The 14,721-nt window shown below is 39.6% G+C and overlaps 1 protein-coding gene across 9 annotated transcripts in view; it reads right to left on the minus strand.

Moving 5' to 3' along the window:
• Positions 1-14,721, minus strand: part of RGS7 (regulator of G protein signaling 7) — a 416,293-nt gene that overhangs the window by 47,236 nt on the left and 354,336 nt on the right. For all 9 annotated transcript variants that reach the window (XM_037895306.2, XM_037895308.2, XM_037895311.2 and 6 more), the window contains 3 exons: positions 14,485-14,549; positions 11,915-11,991; positions 11,733-11,814 (listed from right to left, as the gene is read on the minus strand). In XM_037895306.2, the coding sequence (XP_037751234.1) occupies positions 11,733-11,814; positions 11,915-11,991; positions 14,485-14,549 (224 nt within the window). The remainder of the gene's footprint in view (positions 1-11,732; positions 11,815-11,914; positions 11,992-14,484; positions 14,550-14,721) is intronic.

Consider the following 14,721-nt stretch of genomic DNA (forward strand, 5'->3'; position numbering starts at 1 on the left):
GGCCATTTGCAGAGACAATGGACTGTGAAAGAGCTTAGTCTTCCTGTGGATTCTCCTGACAGCCCAAGAGTAATGGCTGTCACAGTTCTGCAGAGAGACATGGGTCTGAGTCACCTGGTACTGGACTCACCCCTTGGAATGCCAGTGTTCTCCCACTGGGAGACAAAGGGTTCCCGCCATACGCAAGAGCTATAGAAGGCAGGGGAGTGACATCATCGTGGCTCTCCTCTGCCTCCCCACCCAAAGAGACACTGAAAAAAAATGGAAGCAAGACCTGAACTGAGGGGAGAAGGGTTGAACCCAGGCTGGGAAGGCATCTAGCCGCTGAGTGGAAATACTTGAAATCTCTAGTGGCAGGCCAGTGCAGAGGCCAATCATAATTTCATGTTCAGGCCAGGGTCCTTATGACTAATATAGAGACTACTCTTGACAACATTAATGTCATCTATACTCACAAGACCACAAGTAAATTAGCAGAAATGCTTGAGTGAGAAATGGAACAGAAATTGTCATAAGGTGAACCCAGCACAACCTTTTAAAGCACAGATGATAAGTTGCAAAGTGAAAAAAAGTCCTCTCCCCTTCCACTACAGACAAACATGTTACTGTAAGTTAATAAGTTTACCAACCTCGAGGCTCTCAGATGATTTATAGCTGTTATTATCTTGTGACAGATGATAAATGTCAGACGAATTTGATATACAGTAAAGTCTTAATCTTTTAGTAAGTGTCAAGAGTCAACATTAATGAATGACATAAGGGAAGTGGGAGACATCATCACTAAGTTTTCTGTTTCTCCACTACTCTTTTCAGAATGCATATGATTGTCATGCACATCTTATAGATAATTCTCTATTTTATCCCCCCAGCTTTTGAGCACACACTATTGGCACAGATACCTCCCTAGAACAAATAAATATTTGACTCAGCTGATCCCCCACCTGGCTTTGAACTGACACCTGGTTTCTAAGCATCAGCAATGGTGTCCTTTTAAGCTTTTACCTTCAGATCATTAATTAATAGATGACTCAGGAAGCATGGGACCAGCTTGTATGAAAAATTGCAACCCACTCTGTTTTAGTTTTACAATGCCATCACTTCAGCGATTCAAATGATTCATGGGCCTCAGGAGATCTTGGTCTGCATAACGTTAATTCTTGCATGAGTAATATAAGACACATTTTTTAAAATCTTGAAACAGAAGTAAATTGATATTTGAGCTTTCATGATTCTCCAGTGAAAATGCCTAGGTAACACTGCAAGCTGCATGGGGATTCTCTATGAAGTGTGGTGTGGGTGGATATTTTGGTATGTCACATTATTCTGTAACTAAAAATGGGCTGATATCTAAGCCTTAATGTTTAGAAATAGATTCAAACTTCCTCCGAGTTAAGGGACATTCAGATAAGGTGTTTTTGTTAGGTCCCACCTGGACTATGATTCCACTGAGAAGCAAATACAGAAAGAGAACATTTTAGTTGAATGAAGTGAGAATTAAAATGGCTACTGAAGTATTTTGGGCATGAAGTGGGAATTTCTAGATATTATGGTAGGTTTATGTGTCCACACCATTAGACTCTTTCACATGCCCAGAACTCAAGGCTTATATGCTATTTAAGACCAGCTTCTGATCAGATGTATTGTTGTTCTTTTAAATGTTATCCTCTGAGCATCTCCTGAGCCATCAGTTATCTCCTCTGTAGGGCACAAATGTGGCCTCTGAATGATACACCTTAGACCCATTTAAATAACAAACAGCAGATCCTGAGATTCCACTCAAATCTGCGTCTCTATGGCAGCATGCGTGATGAAGTTCGAATCAAGGTGCAATCCAGACCAATGAGGGGCTGTGTCACCACTTTCCCTTTCAACCCTGGGTGCCTCACAATACTTTGCTGTTGTACTTCCCAGCCTGGGATGCTCACAGCCAGTCTACAAACATGCAGCTACACCCTGAGTGTCTGTGTATTAGCCAGTCCTGGTACAGCAGTTCTGACCCCAGCAGCCTGCCTATAGCCCTGCTCTGGCTTCCACCAGCCTTGGTTACAATCAGCAAGGTGACTCCCAGTCCTGAATTTTCCCAAAACTGTGTGTTCTGTAATGTCCAGCCCTCTCCTGGACTGTTCAAAGAAATTTTAAGGTCCATTTGTTCCTCTAAATACACAAAACCCACCAGCTTATTAACTTAACTGGGGTAAATACACCCTTCCATTTAAACACTGCACTGAGTTGATTTATAGTAAAAATAACACACATGTATTAACAATAGGACACAGCTTGAATGATGCCAAGTAAAAGAAAATAAAGTTAGAAAGGGTTACAATCAAATAAAAATGAAAACATGCATATACAACTTAAGCTGGCAAGGTACAAGCTTTGCTTAAGCAGGTTTCTCATCTATATTCACCTCCCAGAGACTTCAACACCCACTTGTTTGAAGGACCCATCTTTCTCAGCTTGCAAGAGCTCTGTTCCCTTGTGTCTGTCTAGTGATGGATACCAAAAATTGCTTTTATGTGGGCTTCCCATCCCCCTGTATGATATCTGTGTAAATGGGACTTCCATTGTTTCTGATTCCACCACACTTAATAGGAGACAGGTAGATAGCTGTGACAGTCCCTCCTAACTGGGCAGACTATTCAGCCAATGAGTATCCATTATTCCTTACATAGTGTTAATACATATAATTCACAATGATATTAATCACCAGCATGTCACAGACTTTATATACTTTTATAATACAGTATTATTGTATACAATCAGTTGATTCAATTGCTTATCACTTGAGGGTCAGCCCTCCTGTCTTTATAGACCAGTAAGCCTTTGCAATGTATTCATTAAGAAGTAAAACCCAGACTGAGCTTCTCTTTCCTGCTGGGTGTAGATGCCATGCTGTCTTCTCCCTGACTTGTTAGAGTGAGATTTGCCTCCACCCCTGGTTAGCCTGATAAGTCTGTTTATGCACTATGAATGTGTATTCTTGTTGTCTTTTAGAGCACTTTGTAAGTAACTCCCAGTTGGGGAAAACACATTCCTTTGTCTAGTGCAGACCTGTTTACCAATCCCCTGGCATGACTGATTTAAACACACTTCAGTCAAAATTCTAGCATATATCCATAACTATTAATAGCCATCACGTACCTACACCATGCAAGAATATTAATAACTAGTGAGTCATTAGTTTTAAAATATCATACATATTTTGTACAAAGAGTATTACAACAGTGTGTGGGGTGTGAATACAGGGGTGCTTAGTGTCACAGCATGCAGAGTAGTCCACCTGGATTTTCCTGTTTCATTCCCATTTATATCTTAAATTTCAAAAAGACCTCAAAGAAGTTTGGGTTATCCTTAATCTGCAAGGACCACGACAGATCAAAGCAAAGATACTTCCGAAGACAGCTTATAGGCCACTTATTAAATCTCTGTATTTTTACACCCTTATTTCTTCAAAGCGATATATTATGAACAGAAGCAGCAAACATGGGTGTCTTCCAGGTGAAGGAGGTGCAACTACGTGATCCTTGGGGTGAGCTTGTTGTCTGTTAGTTTGTTTGTTTGTTGTGTGCTTGTTTGCTATCTGCCTGTTTGATTGAAGTTCATAGCATGGTCTGTTGTGGGAGCTGTGTGATGAGCCAAGTGGCTTGCTAGGCTAAATTGACTCTAAATTGACAAGACTCCATCCGGATATCCTTTTATCCATAATCTCTTTTGGATTCCTTGACAAGGGGACAGCGCTAACTCAGGAAGAACAGGAGTTTAAGAAGCCAGCTCCTGAGCAACTAGAGGAGCTAAGGAATAGGAGCAGCAAACAGGGGAGTTTTGCGAGGGAGTTATGAGAGGGAGTGTGAGAGCCAGATACACCTAACTGACATACTCTAAACGTAGGCCACTAACTCCCCTCACCCCCACATGTGCAAGCCCCCCCCCAAAAAAACAAAGAACAAATGAACAACCCCCCTGCAAGAGTAAAAAATGCAGGCAGAAGTCCAGTAGCAGAGTGGTGGGTATCCAGCTTATTTCACTGAATACAGCACGTATGATCTGGCCTTAGAGACCAGTTGTGGGCTCTTGAGACCAGAGTGGCAAAACTGGAAGAGCTAAGGAAGACAGAGAGGTTCATAGATGACACTTTAAGGGACACAGTAAAGTGGTCCAACCCCCCGTCTGACAACCCCTGTGCTGTTAAGAAGGATGGAAGTCTCAAGGAAGAAGAACATCAAGATGGAGTGAAGGGAAATGATCCCATAGTCGGGACCCTCCTTCCAGATGACGTTGTGGCATCCTCTTGCACTGAGCCTACCCCTCCAGGGGAGGGACCCCAGATAGTAGAAAGACACAGGTAATAGTAGTGGGGAATAGATTTCTGGCATGTGATGCAATGTTTGAACCCCCGGGATCCAGGCATACCCTAGGGAAGAACTCACAATGGGAGAACCCCTCAAAAAAAGGAGGGGGAAAAGGGAGAAGTGTGTCTTTTTATTACGTTAGAGACCCCCTTAATACTGAATAATTTAAAAAAAAACCTAACAACTAAACTGAAATTAAACTAGAACTACACCTAAGGCTAAGGCTGGAATAAGTTATTCTTAGAAGAAGCCATGCAAGAAACCATGCAAGCTGAGGCATATGAGAAAGAACTGAGGGTGGTTTGCATGTGTGGCTCTGTATGTCCTTGGTACAGGGCATAAGGATGCCTAGAGTTCATGTGTGGGACAAATGAACATGGCTACCAAAAATCTCTGATCAAAGATGCATGTGAACCTGAAGGGGGGCACCCAAATGGACATTACACAAAGAAGAATTTTAGCTGCAGTAGAGAGACGTTTCTTATATGGGATAACTGCAATAAGGCTTGTTATTCTGCTTCTTTCAGGTCCTATCTTAAACATATACACACACACACACACACACACACACACACACACACCCATAGCTTTGACTCTGTGAGCCACTGCTCAGAACCTTTTAGGAATAAGAGGCTGAGATTTTCAAATGCACCTAAGGGATTTGGGTGCCCAATTCTGAGTTGAAAAGCCGGTACCCAAATCCACTAAACAATGAATACAACAGTTATTATATATGAAGTAAAATATAGTTGGAATACACAGATTTTATCAAATACTGCCAAAAGAATTCACTGGGTGCTTACACCAGAAGGGGATGCACATTTTGTTGTTGTATATTTGCAAATCATATTTTCTGGTGCTTTTAAAATAATAGACATATATTTTGCTACAATCTGTGATTCCATCCCTGCTCCCACGGATATCAATGGCAAAACTTCCTTTACTTTCTTTGGAATCAGGATTTTTGTGTTGAAAAACTTTTTAAAGCAAATGGAAGAGAGATAATGTGAGGACAACAAAAAGTTGCAAAGGAAGGTTGCTCCCTTGTTTCTACATAAATGTTGAGTTAAAGATGTTTATTCACCAAACTACAAACACTGATCAGGAGGCAGTGTCGGATTATATTGATTTCACATTTATTTGATCCATAACAATTTCTAAATGCACTCAAGCAGCTTAAAAAGAGATTCTTGACAAACAAATGCTGTATGTTTAAACAGCGTATGTAAATGTTTGCTCATTGTACCATTAACTTGCTGCAGTCTGACTGGTTTAAAGTGTACATGTTTATTGTGTACATGTGCTTGCACTTGAAGAGAATGATATTTTAAAATACTGAATTTGATTTTATGGAGGTGAACAATCCCTTGAGAGCTTTTGTGGCCGGTCAAAAGTATGCTTTATAAAATTATGATTAGTAATACTAATCATCGGCCAAATAGACAGCAGCTACCTGAAAACACGACTGAACTTTAAGTCTTTCATTATTTAAAACTACATTGGGAAAAGCACTAGAGAATCCATTACTGCACTGGAAGCAGGAGATGGACATACTTTTTTTGAAAGCTAATTTAATTTATTTTCAGGCTAGCACTGGTTGAAGTTAGTTTGCTTTAGATTTACAGTAACTACTGGTAATCTGATTGGTTGGCAGAAATTTGATTTTGGACACCAAATACACATAAATTTATGCATACTGTGTTATTCTATATTTATCTGAGCTTTGTGATCGTTAATATTAAGATATTGGCAATGCTGGCACATAACTCAGAAACCAGACATTTCCAATTTTACTGATTAGGATCCAAAGTGAACTATTTTATGCACAGGCCTGTCTCTTCAATAGGAGGATAACTTTCTACAACAAGGAAGTCTGCCCCAACTGCCATTCTAGCAGGATAACAGGGAGTCTAGTGGCATGTTGCCTTAATCTGATCAGCATTATTAAATCTGCCTTCTGCATTATGCAAGAATCTTTGAGACAATACTACTGATAAGCAGGGGGGAAAAAACAAAGAAAACCCCCACAAAAACCCTGGAACTACTAAACTGATCTCACACAGGACCACAAAATGTGACGCATCTGCACTAGAATTTTACACAGGGCGATATTCCACAGAATTTTCATATTTATTACTCTACTTGGCTTACTTGCTGTTTGAACTGACTCTTACAAAACAGTTGACATCCCTTAACTTTCTGTAATTATCTACCGTTCCTATAGATTCCTTAGCTTCCCATTTTTGAATCATCCTAAATTTTCACTTGAACATTAAATGTCCATGGGGTTGCACTTCTTTTTGTAAGGGAGAAATCCCATTTAATAGCCATGCTATAATACTGTAAACCTACCAGCAGACAGTTATCACATTGTTTGTAAAGATATTACACAACCGGTTAACTATAAAGCTTAAAAGACACACTGTGTGCACCTGTTTCTATCTTGAACAGAATTGTCACAAGAATGTTGTAGATGTATGCACGTGCCAAAAACACTAACTGTATGCCCAGAATAACATCTTTTACAAGGCTTTGTTTCATTACCCATGATGCAATTTAGGAGACTATACCAACTGCAGCTTTGGGAGTGCTAGCTGCCTAATGGACAGGTGCGTTACCTGTGGTCATATACATATATGTGCATATAGGACATGAACTAGTAGGCTGAGGAATCACTCAGAGGGCTGGATGGCATGGTTTATATTTGCTTCATTTAAATTGTTTGAAACCTTTTAAAATAAATAACATGTTAGAAAAATATTTTATGGCTAAAAAATCGTATGGGATTTGTAGTGTTCAAAGAGGTATCCCCCCCCACAAATTAAACTCAGCATTTTGTAATGTCCTATAAGATGACCTTGAAGGACAGGGTACTGATACATAAAAATACCTAAGACTCTCCTGCTAAACTCTAGTGAGATGGTAACTCTACTTAGTATGTCAGTTGTTGAGGATGGGATAATGGAATGCCACACTTCATAAGGGTTTTATTTTTATAGTTTAACTTAAAACAGGGCTAGACATAAAATGGAAGCTTGCAGCAAATTTAAATATGGAGGAAAATTGAGGGGAGGTGGCAGCTATTTTAAAAAGAGAAATTTCCATCGTATTGGACTGTTACCAAAATCCAATCCTATGAAAGGTCAGATTTGATGGAAATCCTGAGGAAAAAGGATCATGTTGCTGATTTTTGCACCATGGATAATTTCAACACCCCTTCCATATCTGCCACCACCGAAGGTGCTACAGTTAGCAATTACACATACTCTGGGCACATTGCCTTTCTTCATGACATAAAGGCAATGTTAGAGGGACAATGTCTCTCGAAGATGCCGGGACCAACATGGTTTTCTGAAAATAATTTGCTTTCATTTAAAGATTTATAGATTATTTTAAACAGCAAGAGATTATTTCCCCCTGTATCAGGGCACTGATAAATGAATTTGAATACTAAGTACTGTCCAGCAAGACTTTGCATTTGAATGAGATTCATTTAAAACCTAGCAAGTAAAGCGCATTCATTGAAGGGTTTATGGCAGCAAGTTAGCTATGTGTCAGTTGTCCTTGATCATTACCTAAAAGAGTTAATCTCACAGCAAGCACAGGAAATACTGTTCTGTAGTGGGTTGGAGAACATTTCAGGGGATTTACTGTTTTAATACCTGTTTGTGCAATTTAAACAAGCTGTAAGATTATGGATTTTAACTGAGATAATGATTCGTGAAGGTTATGCATTCTTTTATAAAAACATTAATCAGAAGTTTGACATTTTCTTTTCAAACAAGAATAACCTCTTAATTTATTTTGCCTTGAAAAGAACTGACCTCCCTGAGTATAGCTTGATTTATAAACCCAGTTGACTAATGTGCTAATCTTTCTGACCAATTCTTTGTGGATTCTTTAGTCCAATATTTGTAGAAGTTGTAGAAGTTGGTGGTACTGTTTCTGGGGAACACGTGGAAAAAGAGGGGGCTGTTACTAGGTACAATAGCTAGCAATACAACACAATAACTGGAAAATATGGAAATGAGACAGATTATGCCTGAAAATAATTTTATATAATAAAAGTATTACAATAGATCAGTGGTTTTCAGCCTTTTTTTCATTTCAGATGAACCCCTAAAATGTTTCAAATGGAGGTGCAGAGCCCTTTGGAAATTTTTGACATAGTATGCGGAGCCCTGGGGTCTGCAGAGCACAGGTTGAAAACCACTGCACTAGACTGAATGTTAAAATGGAAACCAAGCAGTGGAATATCAAAGACATTCTCTTTCTCTCTAAATAACAAATGTAAGCACAAACAACCCAGTCTGAACAAAATCCTCCACTAAAGACACTTTCTTTGATACATCAATCAGGTTTCATCATTTTCTAAGCAAAATCTTGGAAAAAGACATCTACAGTATCTAATCACCACACCAAAAATAATTGCCTTAATCATTTCCAGTCAACCTTCTATATACAATATAGTACAGCCTTCTGTAGGTTACAGAGTGCTCCCCTTGGTCTGAGCACACACCTCTCACAGAGTTCCACCATGAGCTGGAGACATTATTTGACCTTTATGTGGCAAATCAAATAATCTTTCCCCAGCAGACTCTGGATCACTTTTCTTCATCTTAGTGCTGTAATTGATATGATCAGCTATGACATTATTTTTGATCACCTGATACAGTTCCATTTCTGGAACTTTGTTCTCCTGGTTTCACTCTTATTTAACTATGCTTATGTGTGAATCCCACTTCTACATTCCACCACTACAATATCTCCCTGGATCCACATCTTGACTTCTTCCTCTTTTCTAAATCATCATCATCTCTGGCCATCTATTTTCTGAAATCATATGTGGATATGATTTCTAGTTGCTAGCTGAAAAATGCCAATTGTTTTTTCATAAAAAAATTACAGAGTGAGGGGATTGTTTTATTCAAAATACACTGCAAAATGTTTTCCTTTTTTCAAACCATAAACTGAAATATTTTATGGTTTTCAAAAACTGTTCTCAGTAATAATTTGTAATTTTGAGTAAAACTCTTTCATTTTTCAAAAACTAAACCAAAAAACCGTATTTTTTTTAATGATTAACCAAATGTTCTAATCTAGACCTAGAAATGTTCAGGTTTTGGTTTACAGCTTTTCATTGACTTGCCTGTGCAAATGTTCTTTTTAGTCGAAAAGCCATTTTTCAAAGAATTTTTTTACCAGCCCTTGTACACACAAATCCGTATCACCTTCACTGTTTCAACCATGTCTTCATTTTCTCTCTCTATCAAACTTATCTACTTCTGAGTCTGATAGGACTGAATTCAGCTCAGAGTATCCAAAACTACTATCCTACTCATTGGAAAGAAAAGCCATTTTAGCCAAATCTTCAATGCTTCCCTCTCCATCTTCTACTCAAATGTCATGCTATCTTGACAGTCAGGAACTTAGATTTCTGATTTAGACCCAAAATCCTTTTGCAGCCCATACGCCTAGGTCTGTCTAGTCAAATTAGAAACATAATCTCACACAGGCACATTTGACGATGATTCAGGCAAAGCTTTTATCACACTTTGTTTGCTCTCATCCTGGCTCCTGTAATTTATTCCTTTATTGTCTCTTTATATCTTTACTTTTCAAACTACAGTGACTGTTCTCCCAACCCAGATCTGGAAATAGGACACATCTTTGCCAGTCTCCAAAATCTTTACATCCATTTCAGAATCTAGTGCAAAAGTCTCTCTTAGATAGCAAGATTACCTGAGCCTGTACAGTTGCTCCTAATCTTTTAGAGCTTCTCAGAAATTCCCTGGTGGAAGGCTGATAGATCATAATAGTTATTTTCATGGAAAATATTCAATTTCAGTGAACTTGTGATGAAATCCCTCCTGCCTGGCTTCCTACTAACTCATCTGTCCAGCTCCTGACTCTTTGGCAGCCCAGCTGATGGGGAGCTTAGACCCTGGAAGCTTTCCTGCTTCGCTAGGGCCCCTCCGTTTCCAGGCTCCTGACTCATTTGCAGCTCACCAAGCAGTCTGATGAGGAGCCGGGAGCCCTGGGCGTACTGGTTCCCAAGCTCTCGGGTTTGCAGGTGTTCAGCAGAAGGGGCTCTCAGGGTCTGCTTCTGGGGGATCACCCCAGAACCAGGGCTCCATTTCCTTTTTTGGAGAATTTTGAAATGTTTGGTTTTCATTCCAAATGTAAACAAAACTAATTTTTATTAAAATGGTCCATGAAACAGAATCACCTTTCTCTGAATAGCGCTATACATTTTTCTGTTCTTTAGCTCATTGCTATGGACAGCAAATACCAAGTATCTTTCTATCCTTCCTTCTTACTTCTCCACAGTTGGTGGACAATACTGCTCCTATGCTATCCTATGTTATGCTCCTCATCTGTAACAGTTTCCATGTTTTTCTCCACTTAACATTTATTTTAAATCGTCTTTCCCCTAATCTCACCACACCCTCTCTCAAACAAATAAATCAAACTTGAGTCTTTGGTGCTTCTCCAAGCTCATTCATTCTCCTTGAAAATTCTTCATAACACCCTCTCCAACTCCTCTACCACTGCTACCACCCTAATTTTACTGTCTAAGAGTAATCAGTGGAATGCTAGTTGTATTTTTAAAATGCCTACAGTTGTAGTAATTGAAAATTCTATTAACAATTAAGAACTTTCTATTTTTGTAAGTAGGATTTTTATCCTGTCAATGTCCTTTTATAGACAGCAGTGCAAGATGCACTCTGTATTCTATTTAACTGGCATTGATGTTAGGCTTCTCCTCATGTGCAAAGGAAGGAGAGAACTTTTTGTTCTCTACATATGCTGCAATGGTCCAAATACAATGTTGCCAACACTCACGATTTTATTGCAAGTTCTGTGATATTTGGTGATTTTTCTTCAAGCCCCAGCACCAAAAATCAACTGATTACACGACAATTTCAAGTTCCATTTTTTAAAAAATCCTTCATGGTTGTGGAGAAAAGCTTGGAAATGTGACCCAAGTGCACCCTAAAGGCTCAGAAATCAAACAAAAAGAACCAGAAATGTAAATTTAAAAAATCACATTTTTTTAAGCCAGTCTTGTGATTTTTGGAGTCCTGTCTCATCAGTTTTGAATGCTTTGAGCTGGCAATAGCTGAATCAAATACATTTTTCTGATTTAAAAAAATCCAACCACACCATATCTCCATATCCAGAAAACAACACTGAATCTGGGCATATCTGTGATGCCTGAGTGGAAAAAATGTGAATAGACCACATGCCACCACCAGATCTGTCCTCCCAAAACAAGACAGATGCCCCTCTCTCCTGCTCCCAAATCACAGCTTTGCATGGATTTCCATGTTTATCCTTTGAAATTCTTACAATCAACAACAGTTCCATATGTTTACTTACCACCGGTCTGTGTACATCCCAAAATGCTCGCTCCTGGCTATCAAGGATTTTCCTTTCTATCTTGTCTCTTTTCTTGTCCACTCTGTCAATGTTGCCATATATTTAAGACAAACAATGTTAATTATAGTGCTTCTAAAAACAGTCACAGACAAATCCAGCAATAAAACTTCAAAGGAACTTACTTTGCTTGTGCTTCAGCTTGCATAAAAATAAACTCCCACTTCCGGGCAAACGATCGCTGTAGCCTGGCCAAACTCTCCTGAAAATACAGTGTAAATGACTTTAACTGTGCTTTAAGTTATTCATTGTCTAACAGTTTTTAGACTGTCTTCAAAACCTCCAAAGATGATGTTGCACTCAAAAGCCATAATGCACAGGCTAGTGTAAATGTAATCTATTTATTTGGTGGAAAGTGTCTGACACAGTACAGGATAGAACACAAAGTGTACATTATCTGTGCCCCCATCTCTTTAAGGTTTGGAACTCTGCTGAAAGGTATGGACACAGTTCTAGTGAGTTGGGTCGGTTGCTGCAGAGTTTGGCACTTCCAGAAAAACACAATAGCAGCAACTTTTGTGGGTGTGTTGGTTGGTTGATTATTCCAAATATTTCAATGAAATGCTCCAACTTTAAACCATAGCGAGGTCTGGAAATTTAGCAATGACATTGACGTGATACTGCCATTGATTGACACTAAAACCTCCATTTGTCTTCTACATGAGCTGTTTGTGTTGTATACTATAGAGATGACTTTAGCTGGAACATTAGAAAGATATTTTGGGAATACAAACTTCTTCTAAAGAAAATTGACCATTGGTCATTGTGACAAAGTTCCTGCTCTACCTTGGTGGGTCTTGCGCTTATTGGCGGATTTTCTCACCTTGAAGCTTCACGGCAGCCCTCAGCTTGGCCGTTTTTCTGAACCCACAGTCCAGGTTGATTCCTCCTGTGTCTGACCAGGAGTTGGGAGGATTTGGGGGGAACCTGGGCCAGTCCCCTACTCCGGGTTCCAGCCCAGGGCCCTGTGGAATGCAGCTGTCTAGAGTGCCTCCTGGAACAGCTGTGCGACAGCTACAACTCCCTAGGCTACTTCTCCATGGCCTCCTCCCAACACTTTCTTTATCCTCACCATAGGACCTTCCTCCTGGTGTCTGATAATGCTTGTATACCTCAGTCCTCCAACAGTCCTCATTCTCACTCTCAGCTCCTAGTGCCTCTTGCTCCCAGCTCCTCACACGCACACCACAAACTGAAGTGAGCTCCTTTTTAAAACCCAGGTGCCCTGATTAGCCTGCCTTAATTGATTCTAGCAGCTTCTTGATTGGCTGCAGGTGTTCTAATCAGCCTATCTTAATTGTCTCCAGAAGGTTCCTGATTGTTCTGGAACCTTCCCTGTTACCTTACCCAGGGAAAAGGGGCCTGCTTAGCCTGGGGCTTATATATCTGCCTTCTATTACTCTCCTATAGCCATCCTGCCCGACCATGTCACAGTCATATATGACCACTGGTCATATAAAAAAATGTTTGCAGACTAAAGCTGTCTATTATCGTATAGAACATTTATTTAATAATATTTTTATGAAACTTGGCATAATTCGGCACTCAGATATGCTGGTAAATCTTGAGCAACTCCACTGGTTGCAGTAGAATTATTCTGAACTTTCATTAATGTAAATGGAAGCAGAATTTGGTCTACTGACTTCAAGGGAGTTTCAGGTACTCAGTTTCTCCCTGTGCCCCCGGTTTTGTGTTAATTATAGTGAGGTTAACTGAAAAAATGCCTGGGAACTTGGTATCAAATAATCTGACTGAAACTGTATTACATATTTACTGCAGAAAAGTAAAGGGATATGTCTTCATAATTCAATCAATAACCCACATACTCTTATAAAGATACCATGGGCCATACTCATCCTGCTGTAGCTCTTTTGGCTTTAGCAGAGTTACAGCAGGGCAAAAATTGGCCTAGTATCATTAAAACTAAGGGTACAATTTTCAAAAGCACCAAAGTGACTTAAGAGCCCATTGAAAGTATATGGGTCATAGACACTTAAGGTCAGATGTCTACAGGTATTTATGTGCCTAACTCCCATTGATTTCAGTGATTACCTTTAAAAATCTGGCCCTGTCTAGATCAGTTTTGAAAATGGGACTTGACTCTTCTTGACTTGAGTCCTTTCGAAAATTTTAAGCTAGATCTTTAAATATATAATTGGAGGACTTACACACTGTAGTACAGTTCTGGCAAACATTGGGACATATTTGATTCCAACTGCATGGGATTGGTGAACAGTTCACCTGATGCTGGAAAAAGGATCTGTGCACAATTGGATTAGAGATGGGCCCAACTTAGTTCCCAAACACCCCTGAACTTTGGGGAGGTATGAATTCAAACTTTGCAGCTGGCCCCCCTCTAAGGCTTGTTGCACCAACAACCTGGATCCCAATACCCCAAAACCATGGGAACATTTGGGATTTGTTTCTATCTCTATTCATAATGCACCAACTCAATCTTCATTGCTTCATATAATACAGCAGGCTCTCATGTACAACAGCATTTATGGATTCTGAAACACTAGAACTTGAGTGCCGGTTCTCACATGCCTCGACACAAGTTTAAACTGCTCAATTTATAAACTGCTGCACTATAAAAAAGCGGTGGCCTTTGTTTCTCATGTTATCCTACATTCTGCTGAGCTTGGAAATCTCATTTATTTGACATCCCAGTTCCAGGAAAGGCTCAAATACTTACTGCTTCATAGTCTGCTAGCTCAAGCCGTGCTTTGTTTTGCATTGTTCGCTTGCAGAGGTAAACCGCTAGAACACACAGAAAAATAAATCAAATCAAATCAAATCAAATCAATCAATCCTTTCTTGCTATTTCATAAACACCCATGCCCCAGAAATCAAGATCTCAAGGTCATCCACATTCCACATTGACATGGACTGGTAGGTTTTTTACCTCTGTGTTTCTCCCTCTGTAGCACTG

The sequence above is a fragment of the Chelonia mydas genome, chromosome 3 (genome assembly GCF_015237465.2).
Source record: "Chelonia mydas isolate rCheMyd1 chromosome 3, rCheMyd1.pri.v2, whole genome shotgun sequence".
NCBI classification, from domain to species: domain Eukaryota; kingdom Metazoa; phylum Chordata; order Testudines; family Cheloniidae; genus Chelonia; species Chelonia mydas.